This window comes from Lissotriton vulgaris, chromosome 7 (genome assembly GCF_964263255.1).
Source record: "Lissotriton vulgaris chromosome 7, aLisVul1.2, whole genome shotgun sequence".
NCBI lineage: Eukaryota > Metazoa > Chordata > Amphibia > Caudata > Salamandridae > Lissotriton > Lissotriton vulgaris.
In genome coordinates this window covers 687,822,454-687,842,508 of record NC_141695.1, presented here as the reverse complement: position 1 = coordinate 687,842,508, position 20,055 = coordinate 687,822,454, and the positions used below count along the sequence as shown (strand labels likewise).

At 46.5% G+C, this 20,055-nt stretch overlaps 1 protein-coding gene across 2 annotated transcripts in view; it reads left to right on the top strand.

The window, feature by feature from the left end:
• The window catches only part of ERN1 (endoplasmic reticulum to nucleus signaling 1), a 673,099-nt gene that overhangs the window by 459,294 nt on the left and 193,750 nt on the right, over positions 1 to 20,055 (top strand). For both annotated transcript variants that reach the window (XM_086930909.1, XM_086930908.1), the window contains exon 12: positions 15,677 to 15,865. In XM_086930909.1, coding sequence (XP_086787035.1) covers positions 15,677 to 15,865 — 189 coding nt within the window. The remainder of the gene's footprint in view (positions 1 to 15,676; positions 15,866 to 20,055) is intronic.

Genomic DNA, 20,055 nt, shown 5'->3' with positions numbered 1-20,055 from the left:
GAGAGAACCTTCTGCCCCTCAGATTTTTCTACCGCACGTTGTGCTAGGGAGTCTCCTTTGAGCTCTGCTCAAACTCTTTACTACTACAGTATTTTGTCTTCGATTTGTGGTTTTTTACATCAACCATGTCTGATGAGGAGAAAAAAGGATTATTTAGAGCTTGTTCCACCTGCTCTAAGAAGAGGCTGTACACAGATGCCTCACAAGGACTGTATCTACTGTCTTTATCCCGATCATAAGGCAGCAGATTGTAAGGTATGTCGTACCTTTTCGAATAAGACCTTGAGAGATCGTGAGGGAAGGCTACTGATCTGGCATCAGAAGGTCAAAGCCAGGAAAGAAATCCTCAAGTGAGAGTGAGGAGGAATCTGTGGCGTCTAAGAGATCGAAGAAGAGAGGTAGATCTCCTCAGACAAATTCCTCAGGGGAAAGACCTGGGAAGGCCCCAAAAAAGACCACCCCAGGGTCTTCAGGGCGCAGTCCCTCAAAATCCCCTTCAGTCTCATCTAAGGGGAAGAAGGGTTCTGCTGGTGAGGTGAAAGGAGCAAAATACACCTCAGATCCGCCACAATCACCTCAGAAGATCAAGATTACCATCAAACGGTCTTCTTCTACGCCTTCTGAGAAGGGGGCTGTTTCAGCTCCGTCGACGGGACCGTCCACAAAGAAAGGACAATCGACGACGACGAAAGCACCTCCGTCGTCGACGAAAAAGGATAATGCGAATGCTGGTGAGAAAACAGCGTCGACGACTTCACCGTCGACTGCGATATCACATCGTCAACGGCGGCGTCGACCAGGACTGTGTCAACGACGGCGTCGACGGCGGCACTGACGACGGCAGCGTTGACTAGGACTGTGTCGACGACGGCAGTGTCGACGGCAGCGTCGACGAAGACGACAACGTCGACGGTAACTACAACGGCGGTGTCGACGACTATGACTTGGTCGACAACGGTGATGGGAATCTCGTCGACGGGCTCGTCGACTAGGCAAAAAACACCATAAAAAAGGGTGGTGCCTTGGAAAAAACCTATAACACCGGAGGTTGCATCTCCAAGCAAGGTCTCCCCATTGCTGCCATCCCACCTGCTGGAGGAGGAAGATTCAGAAGAAGATGAGGAGTATGGAATTGCTAGTAGCCCTTCGCAATTACAGGTCAAGTACCAAGATGATGATTCTGAGGAGGAATATGGGGATTATCGAGAACCACCCCAGGAACAGCACCGATATCGCCAACCGCAACAGGAGATGACAAGTGTGCCATCCTCTTTGTTGAGGGATCTCCAGGGAATGTTGGAGGATTATAGATGGAGATACCCAGCGACTACAGTCGCTTAACAGGCTCTAGAGGCTACTCCACGTCAACGATCGGTTCCAGGGACGCCGATTCGTAGGAGAGAGCTTGTACCGTAACCTACTGCTAGGTCCCCACCGCCGACGACACACCACGATACCTCGGATGAGGATCCTGAGGATGGTGAGATTGCGGACACTAATGCAGAATGGCATGACTATATCGCCCCATCACCTTCGACTCCTCCGCGGAGACCAGTAGATTCTCCACCGGATGACATTGGTGGATTTCATAATTTGATGGAAAGAGCCACGAAGAGATTTGCACTGACCATGACAGAAGAGAAAACAGAATGTTTTCTATATGACTTCAAGGACTCAAATCGGAGATCCATAAGATCACTACCCATAGTGTCCCATATTTGGATGGAAGGATTGAAAGTCATGGAGACGCCAGCAACAGTAACACCGGTTCTGGCCCAGACTGGAGAAGAAGTATAAAGCACCAGCTGATGCTCCAGCTTGCCTTTTGGGTCATCCAAAACCGGATTCTGTTATCACTCAGGCGGCACAACAGAAATCCAGGAACCCTTCTGCTCCGATTGCAGCACCTCCAGACAAAGAAGGCAGAAGGTTGGATAACGCAGGAAAAAGGTTTTCATAAATGTCGGCTCTGCTTGTGAGAGCTGCTAATGCCCTCGCTATCTTGGGAAGGTATGACAGGCAGATGTGGTGTGACCTGTCCCCATTCGTTAATCTGGTGCCGGACCCAGAGAAGCAGGAGGCAAAGAAAATTCTCATGGAAGGGGAGAGTACTTCGGCTCAAGTCATAGACTGCGCTATGGACATAGCTACCACGGCATTTAGTTCATTGGGAGGAGCAGTGGTCCTGCGCAGGCAAGGATGGCTGCGAGCAACAGCTTTTAGACCGGAGGTGCAAAACAAGATTTTAGACCTCCTGTTCAATGGAGAAGAATTATTTGGAAAACATATTGATGATACTCTAGAGAGGATCAAGAAGGATACAGATACGGCGAAGGCTCTGGGAACACTGCTGTACAGTAAAACGCCTTTTCGTGGCTCCAGGGGTAGAGGACAATCCTCATATAGAGGAGGATACCAACAGGGAAGATATTCTTCTTCTTCCTATCAGTCCTCTTCGCATCTTTACCGTCAGCAATACAACCAGCGTCAATCAGGAGGATATACAAGGTCAACTCCAATAGTTCAATTCGGTCACACCCTAGAATTTCTTCAAGCGCCCCCGTGTACGCCACTGAGGCACCAGAAAGCCAACCATCTGCATCAACTCCGGCAGGAGATTCGGACAATGCTCTGAAAGGGAGCAATAGAACCGGTACCTAAATCCCAGGAAAACAAAGAGTTTTACTCTCGGTTTTTTCTTACAAAGAAAAACAAGCTCTGCGATCCACTCTGGATCTCAGATCCTTAAACACCTATCTCAAGAAACAATCTTTCAGGATGGTATCTCTGCAGGATATCCTTCCGTTATTAAACCCAGGGGATCATATGACCACATTGGATCTACAAGACTCGTATTTCCATGTGCCGATACATCCGGCACACAGACAGTACCTTCGGTTCTGGGTAGCCGGAAGACATTACCAATTCAGGGTGCTGCCATTTGGCTTAAAGTCAGCGCCAAGAGTGTTCACGAAATGCTGGCTCCAGTGGCGGCTGTGTTGAGGAAGCAAAAACATCAAATATTTCCTTACCTCGACGACTGGTTAGTCAAGGCACCATCAAAGGTACAGGCCAGGGCATCAACACAGGCCTGCATAGACTTATTCGCCGATCTAGGATTGACTATTCACGAGGGAAAGTCAAACCTCCACCCAACAGAAGTGATCACTTTTTTGGGGGCAATATTGGACACGGAATGCAACAAAGCGTTTCACGAGGAAAGACAACTGAGGATTGTGTCACTCTTCCAAGACTTGGTAAAAAGAAAGTCTATTTCAGTCCGCAGGTACAAATCCTAGCTGGGCACGATGTCCTCTTGTATTCCTCTGGTGCCTTGCTGCAGGCTAAGGATGAGACCATGGCAGGAACAGATCGATCTCCAATGGCGTCAGGCGGAGGTATCCTTCGACGACACCATAAGGGTGACACCAGTGATGAGACAGGCAGCAAAGTGGTGGACACAAAGAACAAATGTGTCTCAAGGACTGACGTTTCTGGCAAGAGCGGCTCCGCTAGTAGTAACGACGGATGCGTTGTTAGAAGGATGGGGAGCTTTCATTCAGGACCTTCAGGTCAGCGGTCGTGGAAGGCACAGGAGCAGCAATTACATATAAATCTGCTGGAGCTCAGAGCGATCCGCTTGGCATTACTCGCTTTTCTGCCAAGGATAGAAGGTTCGCCGGTGTTGGTAAGAACAGACAACACCACGACGATGCATTATGTGAACAAGCAAGGAGGGACGAGATCTCTCTCCCTGTCTCAGGAAGCCCAGGAGATATGGGAATGGGCTCTGCAGCAAGGAATATCATTGGCAGCAGAACACCTCCCGGGGGATCAGAACGTCAAGGCGGATACTCTCAGCAGGCTAAAATCCTCCTGCCACGAATGGGAGCTAGACCAAGGGACACCCTGGACAGCGTCTTTCGAAGATGGAGAACACCGATAGTGGACCACTTCGCTACAAGGGGAAACAGAAAATGCCAGTACTTCGCAAGCTGGCTTCCCCAGAAGGGATCTTGGGGGAATGCGTTTTCCATGGCATGGTCCGGCATCTTTGCCTACGGTTTTCCTCCAATTCCTCTTCTCCCCGCGTACTGGTGAAGATCAAGGAAGAGCCGTGCAGGCTGATCCTGGTAGCCCCGTGGTGGCCCAGACAACACTGGTTCACGGAACTGCTGCTGCTGTTGGAGGACCGTCCAATTCGGTAGCGTCCAATTCCATCGCTTCTGACAATGTCCATGGGGCAGGTGCTCCATCCGGACCCGAAATCCTTGCGATTATCAGCCTTTCTCCTGAACACTGTGAGTTTAACCATCTGAACATATCACACGAATGTAGGGAGATCCTGTCCAAGGCCAGAGCGGAGAGTACAAACAAAACCTACAGGATGAAGTGGAAGAGTTTTTGTCTGTAGTGTAAGAAGCATGATGTTCACCCCCTTACTGCTGCACCTCGTCAAATCATACCTTACATTCTGCTGTTAGCAAAGTCAGGATTAGCACACGCCTCCATCAAGGTGCATTTGGCTGCATTATCCCGCTATAGGGGGTCTTCGTCAGGCCCATCTTTATGGTCCTCCAGGATTATCAAACAATTTATGAAAGGGATATTCAGAGTCTTTCCACCAGTAAAGCCTCCACCACCATTATGGAATCTGAATATTGTACTCTCTCAATTGATGAAGCCACCATTTGAACCTATACACAGGGCAGACCTGAAGTTCTTGTCCTGGAAAGTGGCTCTTCTCATTGCATTGACTTCAGCGAGAAGAGTAGGTGAACTACAAGCGCTCACGATTCAGGAGCCTTTCTTGCAGTTCCAAGAGGACAGAATGATTCTCAGGACAAACCCTAAGTTCATTCCGAAGGTGCCAACTGATTTTCATTTGAACGAACCATTGGTGTTGAAACGTTTCTTTCCTCATCCATCAACAGCGGCAGAAAGAGTATTGCATTTGCTGGACGTTCAGAGATGTATGAAATTTTACTTGAAAGAAACTAAGGCATTTCGCAAAACATCTCAGTTATTAGTCGCCTTCAGCGCACCCAGGAAGGGGTTCCCACTGTCGAAGAGGGGAATTGCCAGATAGATTTCCAGCGCAATTGTCTACTGTCATCAAGCTGCTGGGAAACCTTTAAATGCACGAGTCCGTGCCCATTCCACGAGAGCGGTGGCCACATCCACTGCACTGTTTGGAGGAGTGCCAATCCAGGATATCTGCAGAGCAGCAACCTGGGCATCTACGCACACCTTCACCAGGCACTACTGCTTGGAGGCAGCCGCAGAATCTGATGCGGCGGTGGGAGAGGCGGTACTGCGGAATATCATCCAGTAACGGTGAGCCTTTCTTGCATCCCTCCATTCATAACTTCTCTTGTATACAAAGCCACATTTTATATAAGTGTGTATATATGTATATAAGATTATGCTCCGTTTCTAATGGTATTGCATAATTGCGTAATGTATCAGGAAAATGTGCTTTGTTTTTTCACTGCTCGCTATTCTGATTCAGGCATGTGAATCTATGAAAGTTTCAATCCTGGAGTAAGAAAACAAGTTACTTACCTGTAACTTTAGTTCTCCAGTATTGGAATCTTTCATAGATTCACATGCACCCACCCTTCTCCCCTGAGAGGCTCACCTCGGATGTAGCACAGTAAGTGTGTTATTTGCACATGTACGCGAAAAATCTGAGGGGCAGAAGGTTCTCTCAGGAGTGTTCTAGAGGGTGAGGAGCTCTGATTGGTTCAGGGAAAAGTTTGGGCCTTTTTTACATAACAAAGGCTATGGGTTGCAAAAGGGAAATGGGCCTAGGCCTCTTTTCAGTTTGCTATACTACTAAGCACTGCTTTTTTATATACTGGAGACTCCCGTCTCGACGACTGGGAATGATTCAGGCATGTGAATCTATGAAAGATTCCAATACTGGAGAACTAAAGTTACAGGTAAGTAACTTGTTTTCTTCTTACAGATATATCGTTACCGAAGGTAAGTAACTTGTGCTTTTTGCACACATCAAAATAGGGATAACAAAATTGATTGAGACATTGTTTTAGTTCTTCTAATGATCTCAAACTTCACTCCAAAGGCATCATAAACTCTGTTGCTTACCTCAAAACTTTCACATCTTACACACGTCGACAAATTGGGCACTGTGGAGGCTAGCTTCATAGAAAGCATTTTTTTACTCGGAAATCTTTACTTGGTCAAGAAGTGAATACACTTAGGACCAGATATACATCCCAGAGAGTCTTGTACTTCAGTTCATGTGGTCGCCTCAATCCAACACTTCTTCCATTTAACAAAGCATGAAACTGCAGACCTATAGCCAGTGCTTTTTTGATAAAGTACCCGGGCTCTAGTCAGCAGGCCAATTCCGCTTGCATTGCCCATTGCCACTGTCAATTACAGTAACAGCAAAACAATAAGTCACACTCCTATAAGTGTTACAATTCTGACAATTGCAGGACCCCAAAGTAAAAAGAATGGCTTTGGTAGCAGGTATTAGTCATTCTTAATGTAGATTGAATTGATAAACAGTTGTTGTGTTCATCTCTAAACTTTAAATAAACAACATTGCCACCATGTGGCAGACTGTCATAGGTACTGGTGCTTACAATTATGTGCCAGTGCAGAGCACCGGAAGCCACTGGCTCAAATTAAGAACTGCCTATAGCAGTAAGCACTCTGTAGCCAAGTCCATTATCAAACTGTTCCACTAGAAAGTTAGCTACTACAACTATGCTTGCTTCCACGGGATCCAGGTCCCTTTTCAGACACCAACATACCCTTTCCTTCCATAGTCCTCAGAGCTCCCCACCTCTTCCCGAAAGTTCTGACATCTCTTTAGATCTCCTGTTACCTTCCAGGCAAGAAGGTTTAAAGTCCTTGTCAAGATCTGAGGGTGTTCCCCTCTAGCAACGTTTTTCATAAGCGTGCTTTCTTTGCGTGTAGAAGAAAGGATATGTTGCAGATAAGTTCCAAAATCGTTAGAAACCATGATTGAGACTGCCAAAAGGGTATTATCCGAACTAGAAAGCAAAGTCTGACTTTCCGCAGAACTCTGGATTATTGCGAAAGGAGGGTAGGCGTAAGCTTGAGTTCCTTTCCAGGGCTGCAGGAAGACATTTACCGCTAAAATACCTGGGTCTGGCATACAGCTGAAATATCTCTTCAGCTGGAAGGTGAGTCTGCTTGCAAACAAATCCAGATGTGGGCCCCATCCAAGGCGGGTCGCATCAAATTCGAGAATGTAATCTGGAGAGAATCCAAAGATTGCATGTCCGTTTCAGGCATCCAGGTTGTCCAGCTGACAAGTCAACTCCGATTTGGCCTCCTGGTCCAAGAAAACCTTGTCCACATATCACAAACCTGCTCGTGGAGCTCTTGCTTTTAATCTCTGAAGAGCCAGATAGTGAAGAGGGCCCGAAATATAACCTTGATGGAAGAGGAAAGGAAGCCTAAGAGTCTGCCGAGTTCTCTCAGGGTTAGGAAATGTTATTTTAGCCCGAAGCTATTTTGTTTGTGAATTTGGAAACCTTCTTCAAAGGTAGAAGCTGAATTGCTTTCGCAGTATCTATAGTGAAGCCCAGAAATTCTAGGAATGGATCTCAAGGGTGTTGCAATAGATTTCTCTCTGTTTATAATTACACCCAAGCTCTCAAGGAGAGATGCAACTGTGACCAAGCCCCCAGAATTTGAGTCTGACTTTGAGACATTACGAGAATGTTGTCCAGATAGATAATGAGGTGTATTTCTCTCTCGCTGAGGAAAGGCATGACTGCTTTCGTGGAGAAGTGTGGCTCAGGGGTTAGAGGCGGCAGACCCGGAAGCTGAGATCGGCCCTGGACCAGGGTTCAATTCCCCGCCTCGGCGGGTCTTGGGCTCAAAAATTCCACGGACTCGATAATTCTCGCTCCGGTGCCTACTCGACTCACGGGTTCACACTCTGCGACTCTGGGCAATAGCTTGCTTAATCTCCACAAACGGCCCCTCCCGGTGGGATGCCTGGCTTTCACCTTGTGGATACCCTGCCGGTGCTATCTCACAGGGGAATACCAGGACGGGTTCCCTAAGCAAGCGCTTAGATACCAACCTCGGTCGGTGATTTGCGCTATATAAATACATGTACATTTACATTTACATTTCATCACCTCGGTAAAACAGGCAGGGTGCCGAAGCGAGTCCGAAGGGAAGTGCCTGGAACTCAAAAAGGTGGTTTTGCCTGAACAATTGGAGGTAACATTGGTACTCTTTGGCCATGGGAATGGTGAAATATGCATCTTCGAGGTCTAGTTTCACTAGCCAGTCTCTTTCCAATAAAATATCTCTTAAGAGATGGACACCTTCCATCTTGAAGTATCTGTATATTGGCAACCTATTCAGGTCTCCGAGATTTGGTACAGGTCTCCAACCTTTGTCTTTCTTTTCCAATAGAAAGCGTGTAATTACAAAAACCTTCTGACCCAGTGGAACTTCCACTACAGTGCCTTTTTTAACATGGGAGACACCTCCTCCTCTACTACTTTCTGCTGGTCCAGGGATACACTTAATAACTCCAGTATTGAAACTTTGCTTGAATCATTCTCCGTCGTCATGAAGGGAGTCCCCGGTACTTTAAAATAGTCGTGGTAGTAGTAGTAGTGTAGTAGTATACTGATAGGCAAAGCCTAAAAAAAGGCCTAGGCCACTTAGTTTATTAACCTATCATATTCATTATTAAAAAAGAGACCAAATGTTGCCTTAACCAATCGACATGAATCACCCTCTAGAACTCTCCAGAGAGAATCTCAGTACTTAAATTGTCTACTGCACGTTGTGCTAAGGAGTCTCCTCTGATCTCTGCTCAGCTTTCTCACATCTAAAGAAGATTTCTGGACTTCATCTTTCAGGAGAGTGACTTTATGGAAGGCAGGATGTCGGTGGCCAGGCCGAAGAAACAGTTTTATAAAGCCAGCCAGGTAAGGGATGGGGCAGAGGGGCGGGGGGGGGGGGGGTGCCAGCCCTGGAGCAGAGGGGCAGGCATGTGGGCCGTTGGGGAATGCTCACGAGCATGGGAGGCAGGCTGGGAGAGGGGGTGCCAACAGGGGAGCAGAATCACGGAGGGGACTGCCGTGATGGGGTACAGGAAGGGGCATCCCTAGGGACCGATGTTATGGAATTGCAAGTGGGTACCAGCCGAAAATGAGACTGGACATCATGAGGACTTATGGTGGGGCAAAGGGTGCCAGCATAAAATCAACGGCTGGGGCCAAAGCATGAGACAAAGGCTCGGGATGGGCAGGGCACCACCCTAGTGACAACATCTGGGGTCATGCCTAAATAAAGGCCTTAAGTCACTAAAGGTGGCAAGGCACTAATGGTATCTAGACAGCTGTGCCAGCAGCCTGATGTGGCCTTAAAAAGACAAGTGGGAATCGGGCCTTCAAATTAAGTTATCTATGAGTCGCACAACAGGTGGTGTATCAACTTATGACCACCTTTCTAGAAGCCGCTTCTTTAAAATTTGAGGACATGTTTTTTTAAATTTTTAATAAGAATTTGTAGAGCGCATATTAGCCCAGGGGCATCAAGGCGCTTAAAGATGTTATGGCTGCTAGTGATGTAAAAAGTGCACCGACTACAGGTAGGCTTCTGAGAAGAGCCAGGTTTGTAATGCTCTACGAAAAAGCGCAAGCGATGTCTGCCCTTTTATCTCAGCAGGGGGCGAGTTCCATAGTCTAGGGGCAAGGGAAGAAAAGGCCCTCCCTCCCCATCTTGCTTTGGAGAATCGGGGGACAGAAAGAAGTTTCCTATTGGAGGACCGTAGGGCCCTGCTGGGGGCATAGAAGGGCACAAGGGACCTAATATCTTTGGCTCCAGACCCATGCAGGGCGATGTAGGTGATACATAAGATCTTGAAGTTTATCCTGGACTGGATAGGGAGCCAGAGAAGATCTTTCCTAATGAGGGAGCCTGATGAGTCTTGGAGCGTCAACGACAAACCTGGCCGCAGCATTTTGCACTATTTGCAGGCATTGAATCAGCTTTTTATTTATGCCTAGGTATAGTGCGTTGCAGTAGTCCAGCCTTGAGGAGACGAGGGCCACGGTAACCCGCTTTCGGGCTTCAGGGGTGAGATAGTGGGTGATCTTTCTCAAGATTCTAATAACACCACAACAGGTTGAAACCGTCCTACTGACTTGCTTATCAAAGGAGAGATTGGTGTCCAGCATTACACCCAAGTTGCGAGCAGAAAGGGAGGGCAGAGGACAGACTCCCAAGGCAGAAGGCCACCAGTCGCTCGACCAAATCTCCTGTTTGCCCTCGAAGATAAGAACTTCGGTTTTCTCCCCATTTCATTTCAGGAAGTTCTGTACCATCCAACACGAGACGGCTTCCATCCAATTCCTGAAATTAAGGGCGGTAGTACTCACCGGTTGGGAAAGGGAGACCATAATCTGGGTGTCATCAGCATATGATAACACTTCCAGCCCGAATGATCTAACTAGCCTGGCGAGTGGGGCCACATAGATGTTAAAAAGTGTGGGGCTCAAGGACGAGCCTTGGGGGACCCCACACTGCACAGGCTTAGCGGGAGAAAGAAAGTCTCCTAGCTTGACAGTTTCACTTTCCTTGTATTTATAACATTAGACTTCGTAGGTGCAGTGAGTGACATTCTTAAACTTAGATTTGATAGAGGAATCTATGACAGCATTCGCATAATTGAGGCAATAAGTACATTTATTTTATTGTCTTCCTCCTAAATGCCAATAGTACTACAGTTAGATGCAAGCAAACATTCTAGTCCACAAATCTATATTTGTTGTTACTATAGTATGCATTCTGATCAGAATCACTTCAACCCGTTACTCGGTTCAGGTAAACGATCCACTTTAAGTTAAAGTGGTTTATCCAGAACGGCAGAGTTTGGTCAAGTGTGAAGCTGGTAGTTCAGTTCATGTTTCCAAGTTACAAAGCCAGCTATTAAGGCAGAATTAGTTTTTTCCTGTGTCTAGGTTTACTGGAAATATCAATGCTTTGTGGATAGTTTGTCCCCCGACGGCTTCCTTACTGCACTCTGGCAACAAAGCCGGTTGGCAGTGTATAGAAATCACTTCCTAAATCTACTTTAGTATGTGAAGGGGAATTTTGTCGAAATGAGTTAGCTAAACCTTATGTGAATCAATTGTGAAAAGGGGCAAAGCGGGCAGAAAAGAAAAGGAATATCTGTAAATTTAGTACACATCACACTACTTGGATTAAGCGGGCGTCACTGTCGTTATTCACAGTACAAACATGAGTCGAGAAGGCCCAAGTCGTGTCAGTAAAATAGAAAAGCCCGTGTATCGTAATTATGACACCGAAGTGCAGGTGCCCTGCTATTCCTCGACTCATTATCTCTTTATTAGGCTGTTGAATTTAAAAGCGTTATTTCAGTAGAAGCAATAAGACCCGTTTCGAGGTGATGTATGTCTGTAATGCATTCGAGGGTCTCTCTTTCGGTTAACAGGAGGTTGAATACGTATCATTGTTTACAAAGCTGCATTATGGTGGAGGGAGGGACGGAGAGAGAAAGTGGCTTGTGTGTGTGGCTCTGTGTGTGTGTGGCTGTGTGTGTGTGTGTGCGTGTGTGCGTGTGTGTGGCTCTGTGTGGCTCTGTGTGTGTGTGTGGCTCTGTGTGTGTGTGTGTGTGTGTGTGTGGCTCTGTGTGTGTGTGTGGCTCTGTGTGTGTGTGGCTCTGTGTGTGTGTGGCTCTGTGTGTGTGTGTGTGTGTGTGTGGCTCTGTGTGTGTGTGTGGCTCTGTGTGTGTGTGTGGCTCTGTGTGTGTGTGTGTGGCTCTGTGTGTGTGTGTGGCTCTGTGTGTGTGTGGCTCTGTGTGTGGCTTTGTGTTTGTGTGTGTGTGTGGCTCTGTGTGTGTGGTTCTGTGTGTCTGTGTGTGTGGGTGCAAAAGCAATAGGTCTCGCATTTGCGAGATATTAAGCTATTGGCATTGTAAATAACAATGCAATGTATTTATCTGTTTTCAAAACCAACACATAAATAAAAAAAATTGTCGCTGAGCTCTCTGCCATCTAAGTAGGGTTTGTCACCTCCCCAACGATGAGGGGATGCACCTCAGGAACGTCTATCAACCTCTTTCTCTATGGCCCTTTCACTGTCGACAACATCTGAATCCTCTGCCACTCACGCCCCGATTTCGTAGACTATCTCTTTGGCATTGTCGACGAAGATTTCATTGTTGTCTTTAAAGATGAGATGGTTGATGGAGAAGTTTCTGTTAATGAGAACGTCAACTGACAAATCAGAGCTGGCAAAGACACCGCTGTCGACTGGGAAATCGTCGTTGGGCAAGGCACCATCATCGACGAAGACAGCATCGCTGACAGACCGCGTCATAGACGGGACACCCTCCTCGACGGGGGCACCCTCCTAGACCGAGGCATCCTAGTCAATGAAGAACCCACCTTTATTGATGTCGATACAGCTGTCGACGGCAACTATCTCGTCGACAAAGACTCCTTCGCAACCAATATCACTGTTGGAGGCAGAATCATCATCGCCTTAGGTTACTGCGGTGCCTATGGGCTCCGAGATTACCCCAGAACATACTTCTTCTAGTAAGATTACACCTCTTCTGCCGACGCATCTTCTGGAAGAAGAAGATTCCTGAAGACGAGGGCCCATTTGGGATGCGTATAGTCCATTGGACTTGCATGTTAAGTGCCAAGACGAGGACATAGAGGAGAAACAGGAATATTATCGTAAAGCTTAATATACCCAACCTGAGATAGGCCATCAACAGCTTTTACATCGTTGATGTTTTTTTGCTCAGGTAGATGAGGGTTAGCTGGGCATGACCCCTGTTAGATATATTTACTTATCAGCAGTATCACCAGGACATGATCACAATGCCGTCTGCCTTGCTCTCAGATCTTCAGTTTAAGTTGGACGATTACCGCAGGCGATTCCCACCTGCAGAGCCTATGGCCGAAACTCTACCTCCAATGGGGTCACCAGTGCAACGCTCCACTCCTACAAGGTTGTAAGTTCCAAATACTCCACAGTCCATTCCTCGCCAGGAAGTAGTCTCTTCGGACGAAGAGCGGGAAGAAGGACACCTTCTTGACACAGGTACGGAGTGGGATACGTATTCGATTTCCTTACGTGCTTCATCAACACCTCCTCCAACAGAGGACATAGGAGAGTTTCATAATCTTTTTGAACCTGCAGCAAAACAATTTGCTTTGACAATGCCCTCAAAGCAGTTGGACTGTACCTTTATGACTTCAAAGAACCATATCGCAAGTCTGTCAGGGCTATACAAATTATCAATTACATCTGGTAAGAGGGTATTAGAATTATGAAGATCCCAGCAGACCTTCCACGCCTTGACAAAATAAGTAAAAGGCTATGGACAATGCACCAGCGTGTCTCACAGGACACCCAAAACCGGATTCCGTGGTCATGCAAGCTGCTCAGCGCCACTCGACCAATCCAGTAGCACCTCTTTCGGCTCATCCTTATAAGGATGGCAAACACCTAAATTCCATCAGCAAACATTTTTCTTCAATGTCAGCTTTGACAGTGAGCGCAGCAAATTCTCTGGTGATCTTAGGCCTTTGATTGCCAAATGTGGCTAGACATAGGCCCATACCGAGACCTACTACCAAAGGATGCTAAGGAAGAGACATAGAAGATCCTCCATAAGGGTTAAAGTGCGTCCAATGAAATTATAGATTCTGCCATGGAGGTCACCATCACAGGTTTCAAGCAGTTGGCAGGGGCAGCAGTTCTTAGACGACAAGGATGGCTCAAAGACACTTCATTCTGCCCAGAATAAGATCTTAGATCTTCCACATGATGGAGAAGATCTCTTTGGAAGTCAGGTGGAGGAAGCCCTTAAAACAATATAGGTGGGCATGGATATCGCCAAGTCTTTGGGGACGGTGTAGCTCAGGAAAGCTCCTTTTTGAGTATCCATAGGAAGAGGATAGCCCTCTAATGAGGGGGTTGGGAGATGGGGGGGGCGGGTTCAGCAGTACCGATACATGGCATACTCATCGAATATCAAAACCAACAAAGGACCCTGTTCCTAAACGCCGGGTGCAAATAGTCACGGCACCATCCGCACTAAGTGTTGTCGTGATTATGAATATTCAAAAGTGCTCATCTCACTTTGTTGAGGGGTATCTCCTCTGGCGAGAACACTGGACACCCGCACATTACTGGGCAAGAAAACACTAGAAAAGTAAATAGGGATATGTAGCAATAAAAAAACCCAGGCACAGATGTTTCTGAGCCGCGATGTCCAAATACCGTCTAAAGAGGCTTACGTTTGTCGCTGGGTGCTGCCTCCTGTACACCTACCCTGTCCGAGTGTCAGCCAGTAATGAACCAAAAGTGCCACGGACGTTGGTGCTCATTAAGTAATTAGGGCAGGCGCCTGGGTGTAAACCCTTTCCGGGAGCGCAAGTTCAATGCGCATGTGCATACGTCCGGGTAACTATTCCCCAGTGTATGCGCAATGGTTCAATGAATAACATTGTGCCTATATGGCCAAATCTCAAGCTCACCAATACGTTGCTAAAGCTGGCCACACAACTAACCAGCAAAATATCTTTGAATTCATTTGCGCACCAAAACTTGACTGCATACATGTGGGGTGCCCCGTAAGTGCAAATCATACTTTCTGTTCCTGGTCAGATCCCCATATGTATAGAAAGTCTATGCTGGTAAAAACCATATATAGTATAGACTGCTACATATAGACATACCCTGATGCTAAAAGGTAAATATGAGAAAAGGGTACAGTAAAATATCACTGGGGTTGCCACCTAAACAAACCCATGTGCCTCCTCTCTCATGAAGAAAGAAGTGGTGGACAGTTTCGGAGTCACACTAAAGCCTCCCAGTATCCTCCCCTCCCGCAAAATAAATGGGCTGTAACCGAAAATCACCTGGCATTTCAGATTTAATATTTTGATTCCTTTCAAACCTGATTCTAATTTGCTGCCTTTTGACACCAAGGGTTCCACTACTCCGAGATAATGTGCCTGGTGAGGTGACTCAACAGTTTTCAGTCTTTGAATGGCTGTCATCGTAATATCGATGCTAAATAGATCTGTGTTGACTCCAGGAGTTATTTTCTCTGACCCTGCAAGATCCATGGATACACCCTTGACATTGTCACCTCATCTACTATATCTGTTCACTGTCCTTCCTCCATAGCCCTCTCTTACCAGCTAACCCATATATAGGACTGATAATAGACCAAGAAATACAGAGATATTGTAGCATCTGATCTATCTTCTACAAGTGAGATCTCTTACCAGTAAAGAGTAACATGGAGAGACGCAAACATGCTTACTTTCTCAGTGAAAAATCACTGCTTGAGAAATCTTGTGTTTCTGTAAGTCAGAAGACTTGCAGCCAAAAAACTCTTCGGAAAACTACACTTATTTAGTGCCATGAAAAAGTCTATATACCAATGCACAAATTCAGGAACAAATATTCAGTATTTACATCACAATTAAGAATTTGCTACTTTTTCGGTTCTGATTAATAACATGTGTTTAATGTGTTGTGTTCTTGTTATTGTGCAGTTTGTTGGAACACAGAATTCTCTGTGTTAAACCTTTGTTTCCATAGTTCGCCAATTCTAATACGCCAAAATATGCTTTGATTTTTTTGCTAGGTGATTGACGTTGATAAACCCTCAGAAGATCTGTTCCCTTCAATGACAAATGAAATTAAAGAGAAGAACAGCCGTTTCCCACCAAAACCAGAAGCTCCTGTTGACACAATGCTGAAAGACATGGCCACCATCATATTCAGTACTTTCCTATTGGCGGGATGGGTAGCTTTTGTGATCACGTATCCAAAGGTAAACTAGACCATTCCATTATCTGATCTTAAAGCACATTTGTGTTGAAAATATGCAGTATGTTTGAAGAAAATAAAACCCAAATCTTTGCCTTAAAGACAAAAGTACTAAGACAGGCTTGTTTATCGAACAAGGTAAACCAGGAGCATGGTTAATAGTGGAGGCTAACAAATACTCTTTATCTGTACCGAACAAATTGAGTGCTTGTTGAAGTTTGGGCAAGATATCCCTAGCATTTTTCGTGGCCCTTATTCTTTCTTACACCTGCATAAGAGCATACGTATGTACGTTTGAAAGTGCTCACTGGGTCTATGGTACTCAAAGAAGAATATATGTTATTCTAAAATTCATGTCAATTTCATGTTCCCAGACTCGTTGAGTATAAGTGTATTATAATTTCTGGGAGCCTTCCTATTCTATGTTCTAGGAAGCCATCAGTAACTGCTCTCCTCTTCATGTATGTGTTCAGCTAATCCAACTCTGAAGGGTTGTTTATTCACAATATCTGCAAGGCATGAACCTATTGACCAGGGCACAAGGGAAGCATACATGAAGCAGTGCACGAGATGTTATCACATTGGATAAACTATAATACCAATTATTGGGTTAAGATTATGATAACTAGCAGCAAGAAATCTCATGAGGGGGAAACCAGGTGAAAGATGAGTGCACATGATACAGGATGTATTATCACATGCTGACGTGGTTATGAGGTAGCAGTTGAGGTTGTTTCAGAAGATGACCATGATGACAAAAAAGTAGACACCGCATGGCATGGTGTTCCAAATTTAGGTAATACGTAGCATGGTAGCAGACTTTCCCAGGCACATTTGTCTTTAGGAACAGACTTGCAGGCAGTGTTGAGATGGATCCACCAAAGTAGTTGACTCAATGCAGGTTAAGTAAATGGCTTACGCGGGATGCAAACATACTGGGACACCCCCCTTCAGGGAGAAGATGATGAGTGGTACATCATGATCAGATTTTTTTGCTCAAGCAGTGCAAGCATAGAAGTGAAAAACACTCTGTGCAAGAAAGGTGATTAATGAAAACCTACAAGGAGGATGTGTTTACTTTTCAATTTGACAAAGTACTGGGGACTAGAGTGCAGCTTGAAAACGATAGAGGAGGTGGAAAGCTATGATTTTAGGAATTACATTTGACTGATGGAAGTCATTCCTTGCAGTGTGGGCTTGTGTGTCGTTTACCATGCTTGCACTTTGAAAGGATTGATTCCAAGGGGAACCAATTGGCAAATTCAGGCCTAAACTATTAAACATAATTTCACCTTAAAAGAAGAGCAGGACCTTGTTTTTTATGAGGAGCTATGTTACAGGATGCAGTAGTACATACAGTGTTTAAAAAAACTTTGTGATTGATTCCCTGAAACAGAGGAGAATCGAGATGGAGCAATGGCCCCAAGTTCAAGGTGAATTTTGTATGCTTTAGATATTTCAAAACTTTAACCAGGTTCTTCAAAGTTGAACCTGCCATGTATGCACCTCTTTGAAGCATTCCCCTAAATCAAGCTGGAAATCATAGTTAACATAGCAGTAAACTGCATTGCTATGACCAAAGGCAAAAAAGTAGTTTTTGTTTAGAAGCACCTTCACTTCGTTTGATACTGCGCAACTTTTAGCCAGTCACTACCCTAGATGCCTCCAAATCTCAGATTTTTTTTTTGGCTGCGACCAATGAATACATACCCATGGGTCCATTTTCTTCATTATCTGCACCATGCATTCTCAGGCCAGGTGAAACAAATATTTTTATAGGATCAAAACAAATTAGAACACTTTACTTGGTGATGTGCAAATTTGAAATATTTTTGCCTAAGCCCAATTTCCAAACATTGTTTATGCGCTATTATCAGTAAAACTACATGTTAGTAGGAAAGTTTTGTGGTCATTTCAATGGAAAATGTCTGTCTGTGAATGACTACCACATCATGCTTTGGTAATATACTTATGAAAAGTGAGTTTTTAAACATGAACTGGGAATTATTACTCCTCCTGCCCAGATGACAATGCTATTAGCGAGCTAAGAGGCAAGCCAGGAATAATGTGCACCCTATATGTGGAGAAGTGTGGCTCACTGGTTAGAGGAGGCAGACCTGGAAGCAGAGGTCAGCCCGGGACCAGGGTTCAATTCCCGGCTCGGCGGGGTTTTGAGTCCTAAAATGTCCATGGACTCGACATTTCTCGCTCCGGTGCCTACTCGATTCACGGGTTCACACTCTGCGACTCTGGGCAATAGCTTGCTTAATCTCCACAACGGCCCCTCGCGGCGGGATGCCTGGCTTTCACCTTGCGGATACCCTGCCGGGGTTATCTCACAGGGGAATACCAGGACGGGTTCCCTAAGCAAACGCTTAGAAACCGCTCGGTGATTTGCGCTATATAAATTCCTGTAAATTTACATTTACATTTACTCGATTCTTGATAAACATACACCAAACATTTAGTCTAGTAAATAGAGTTTTTTTGCACAGCAAAAATAGTGAACCTGCATATTTGAAGGGGCTCTTATGTGATAATAAAGAAAAAGGCGGCTTCATATGGCAAAATAATTGCCTAGGATCACACAATTTGAGACCAGTTCACGGGTCAAGTACATTACAGTTAGGTTGAGTAGCTTATTTAAGTTATTAGACATGCAAGTCTAGATCATTTTAATGATTTTACGAGACTTACTTTAGAAATGCAGGGCGGCGGGGACCTCGTGATGAGCTCCGAAGAGCAGGTGTCTGTTCTGGTGGTCAATGCAGGAGTCGTCGGGCCCTTGAAGTCACACGCGTGCAGGTCGAACTCCCTTATTTCGAAGTCCGGTGTGCCGGCGTCAGCACGCGTCAAGACTGCAGTGTGAAGTGGAGCTGTGCAGCGTGCAGTGCCCTCAGGCCACGGTACAGGCAGGGGCTCAGTGGCTGTCGTCCAGCGGCGTCGGTGAGTCCAGTTCTGCAATGCGAAGTGGTGCGCTGCTTGTCCCGGTGCTGACAGGTCACAGTGCAAGCAGTGGCGTCTTCATTGCTGAATCGCTGTTGTCAGTAGACCAAGGGCTGTGATTCAAGACTGGGCAATGCAGTGTGCTGGCCCACAGGTCGCGTTCCAAGCAGCAGCGTCAGTCGATGGTGCTGGCATCGATGGACCAAGACTGTGGTGTGGAACGAGGCAATGTGTTGTGTTACTTAGGAGTAGAGCCCCCAAACCATGGTGCAGGCAGTGGTGTTGATGTCAGCTTGCAGTGGCGTCGTCAGTGAGACCAGGAAGGCGGTGTGAAGCAAGGCAGCGCACACAGGTTGTGGTGCCAGCAGCGGCTCGGTGGTGGGTTGCGGTGTGAAGTTGTTATGTTAGGCAGACTTATAAAGCGCATAGCTGCCCTAGCAACAGGGCATCCCAGCGCTAACGAAGAAGTGGCAATAGGGAAGGAATAACTAGAGGTTAGAAAAGAGCCAGGTTTGATCTTGTGTGTGCCGGACAGCAAGGAGGGCATAGTTTCCTAGGCCGGGGCCAATGCCCTAATGGCGTGCCCCCCCCCCCCCCCCCCCCCCCCCCCCTGCTCTTTGCCTATGCACTCGGGAGGTACAGGTGCATATCGGCGGAGCGCAGGGCTAGAGTCTGACTCCTTCTTCCGGAAGGAGAAGTTCTAAATGTTGACACTAGCTTAGGTCCTGTCTGCCCTCGACCCTACAGGTTGGATGGTAGCGTTGGACTTGCAAGATGCTTACTATCACATCCCCTTCCTGCCCGCCCACCGGCGTTACCTGCGGTTCACGGTAGGCCACAAGCAATTTCAGTTTACCGTGCTCCCCTTTGGCCTTACCTGTGCCCCTCGGGTGTTCACGAAAGTGATGGCCATGGCCGCAGCTCATCTGCGCAGATTAGGGATTCCAGTCTTCCCCCTATCTTGACGACTGGCTGTTGAAGGCGGGCCCGTCCCAGGCAGTCGTTTCCCACCTCCAGACGACGGCGGACCTCCTGCACTCATTGGGGTTCACTATAAACCTGATTCCCTTTCAGAAGCGCCTTTTCATCGGAGCAGTTCTGGACATGACGAAGTTTAAGGCTTATCCTCCCGAGCAGCGAGTCAGGGATATTCAGGCTATGATTCCGATCTTTCAGCCCCTATCCCGGGTTTCGGTGTGAATGACCCTGAGGTTGCTGGGCCTCAGGCCTCCTGCTAGTAGATCATGC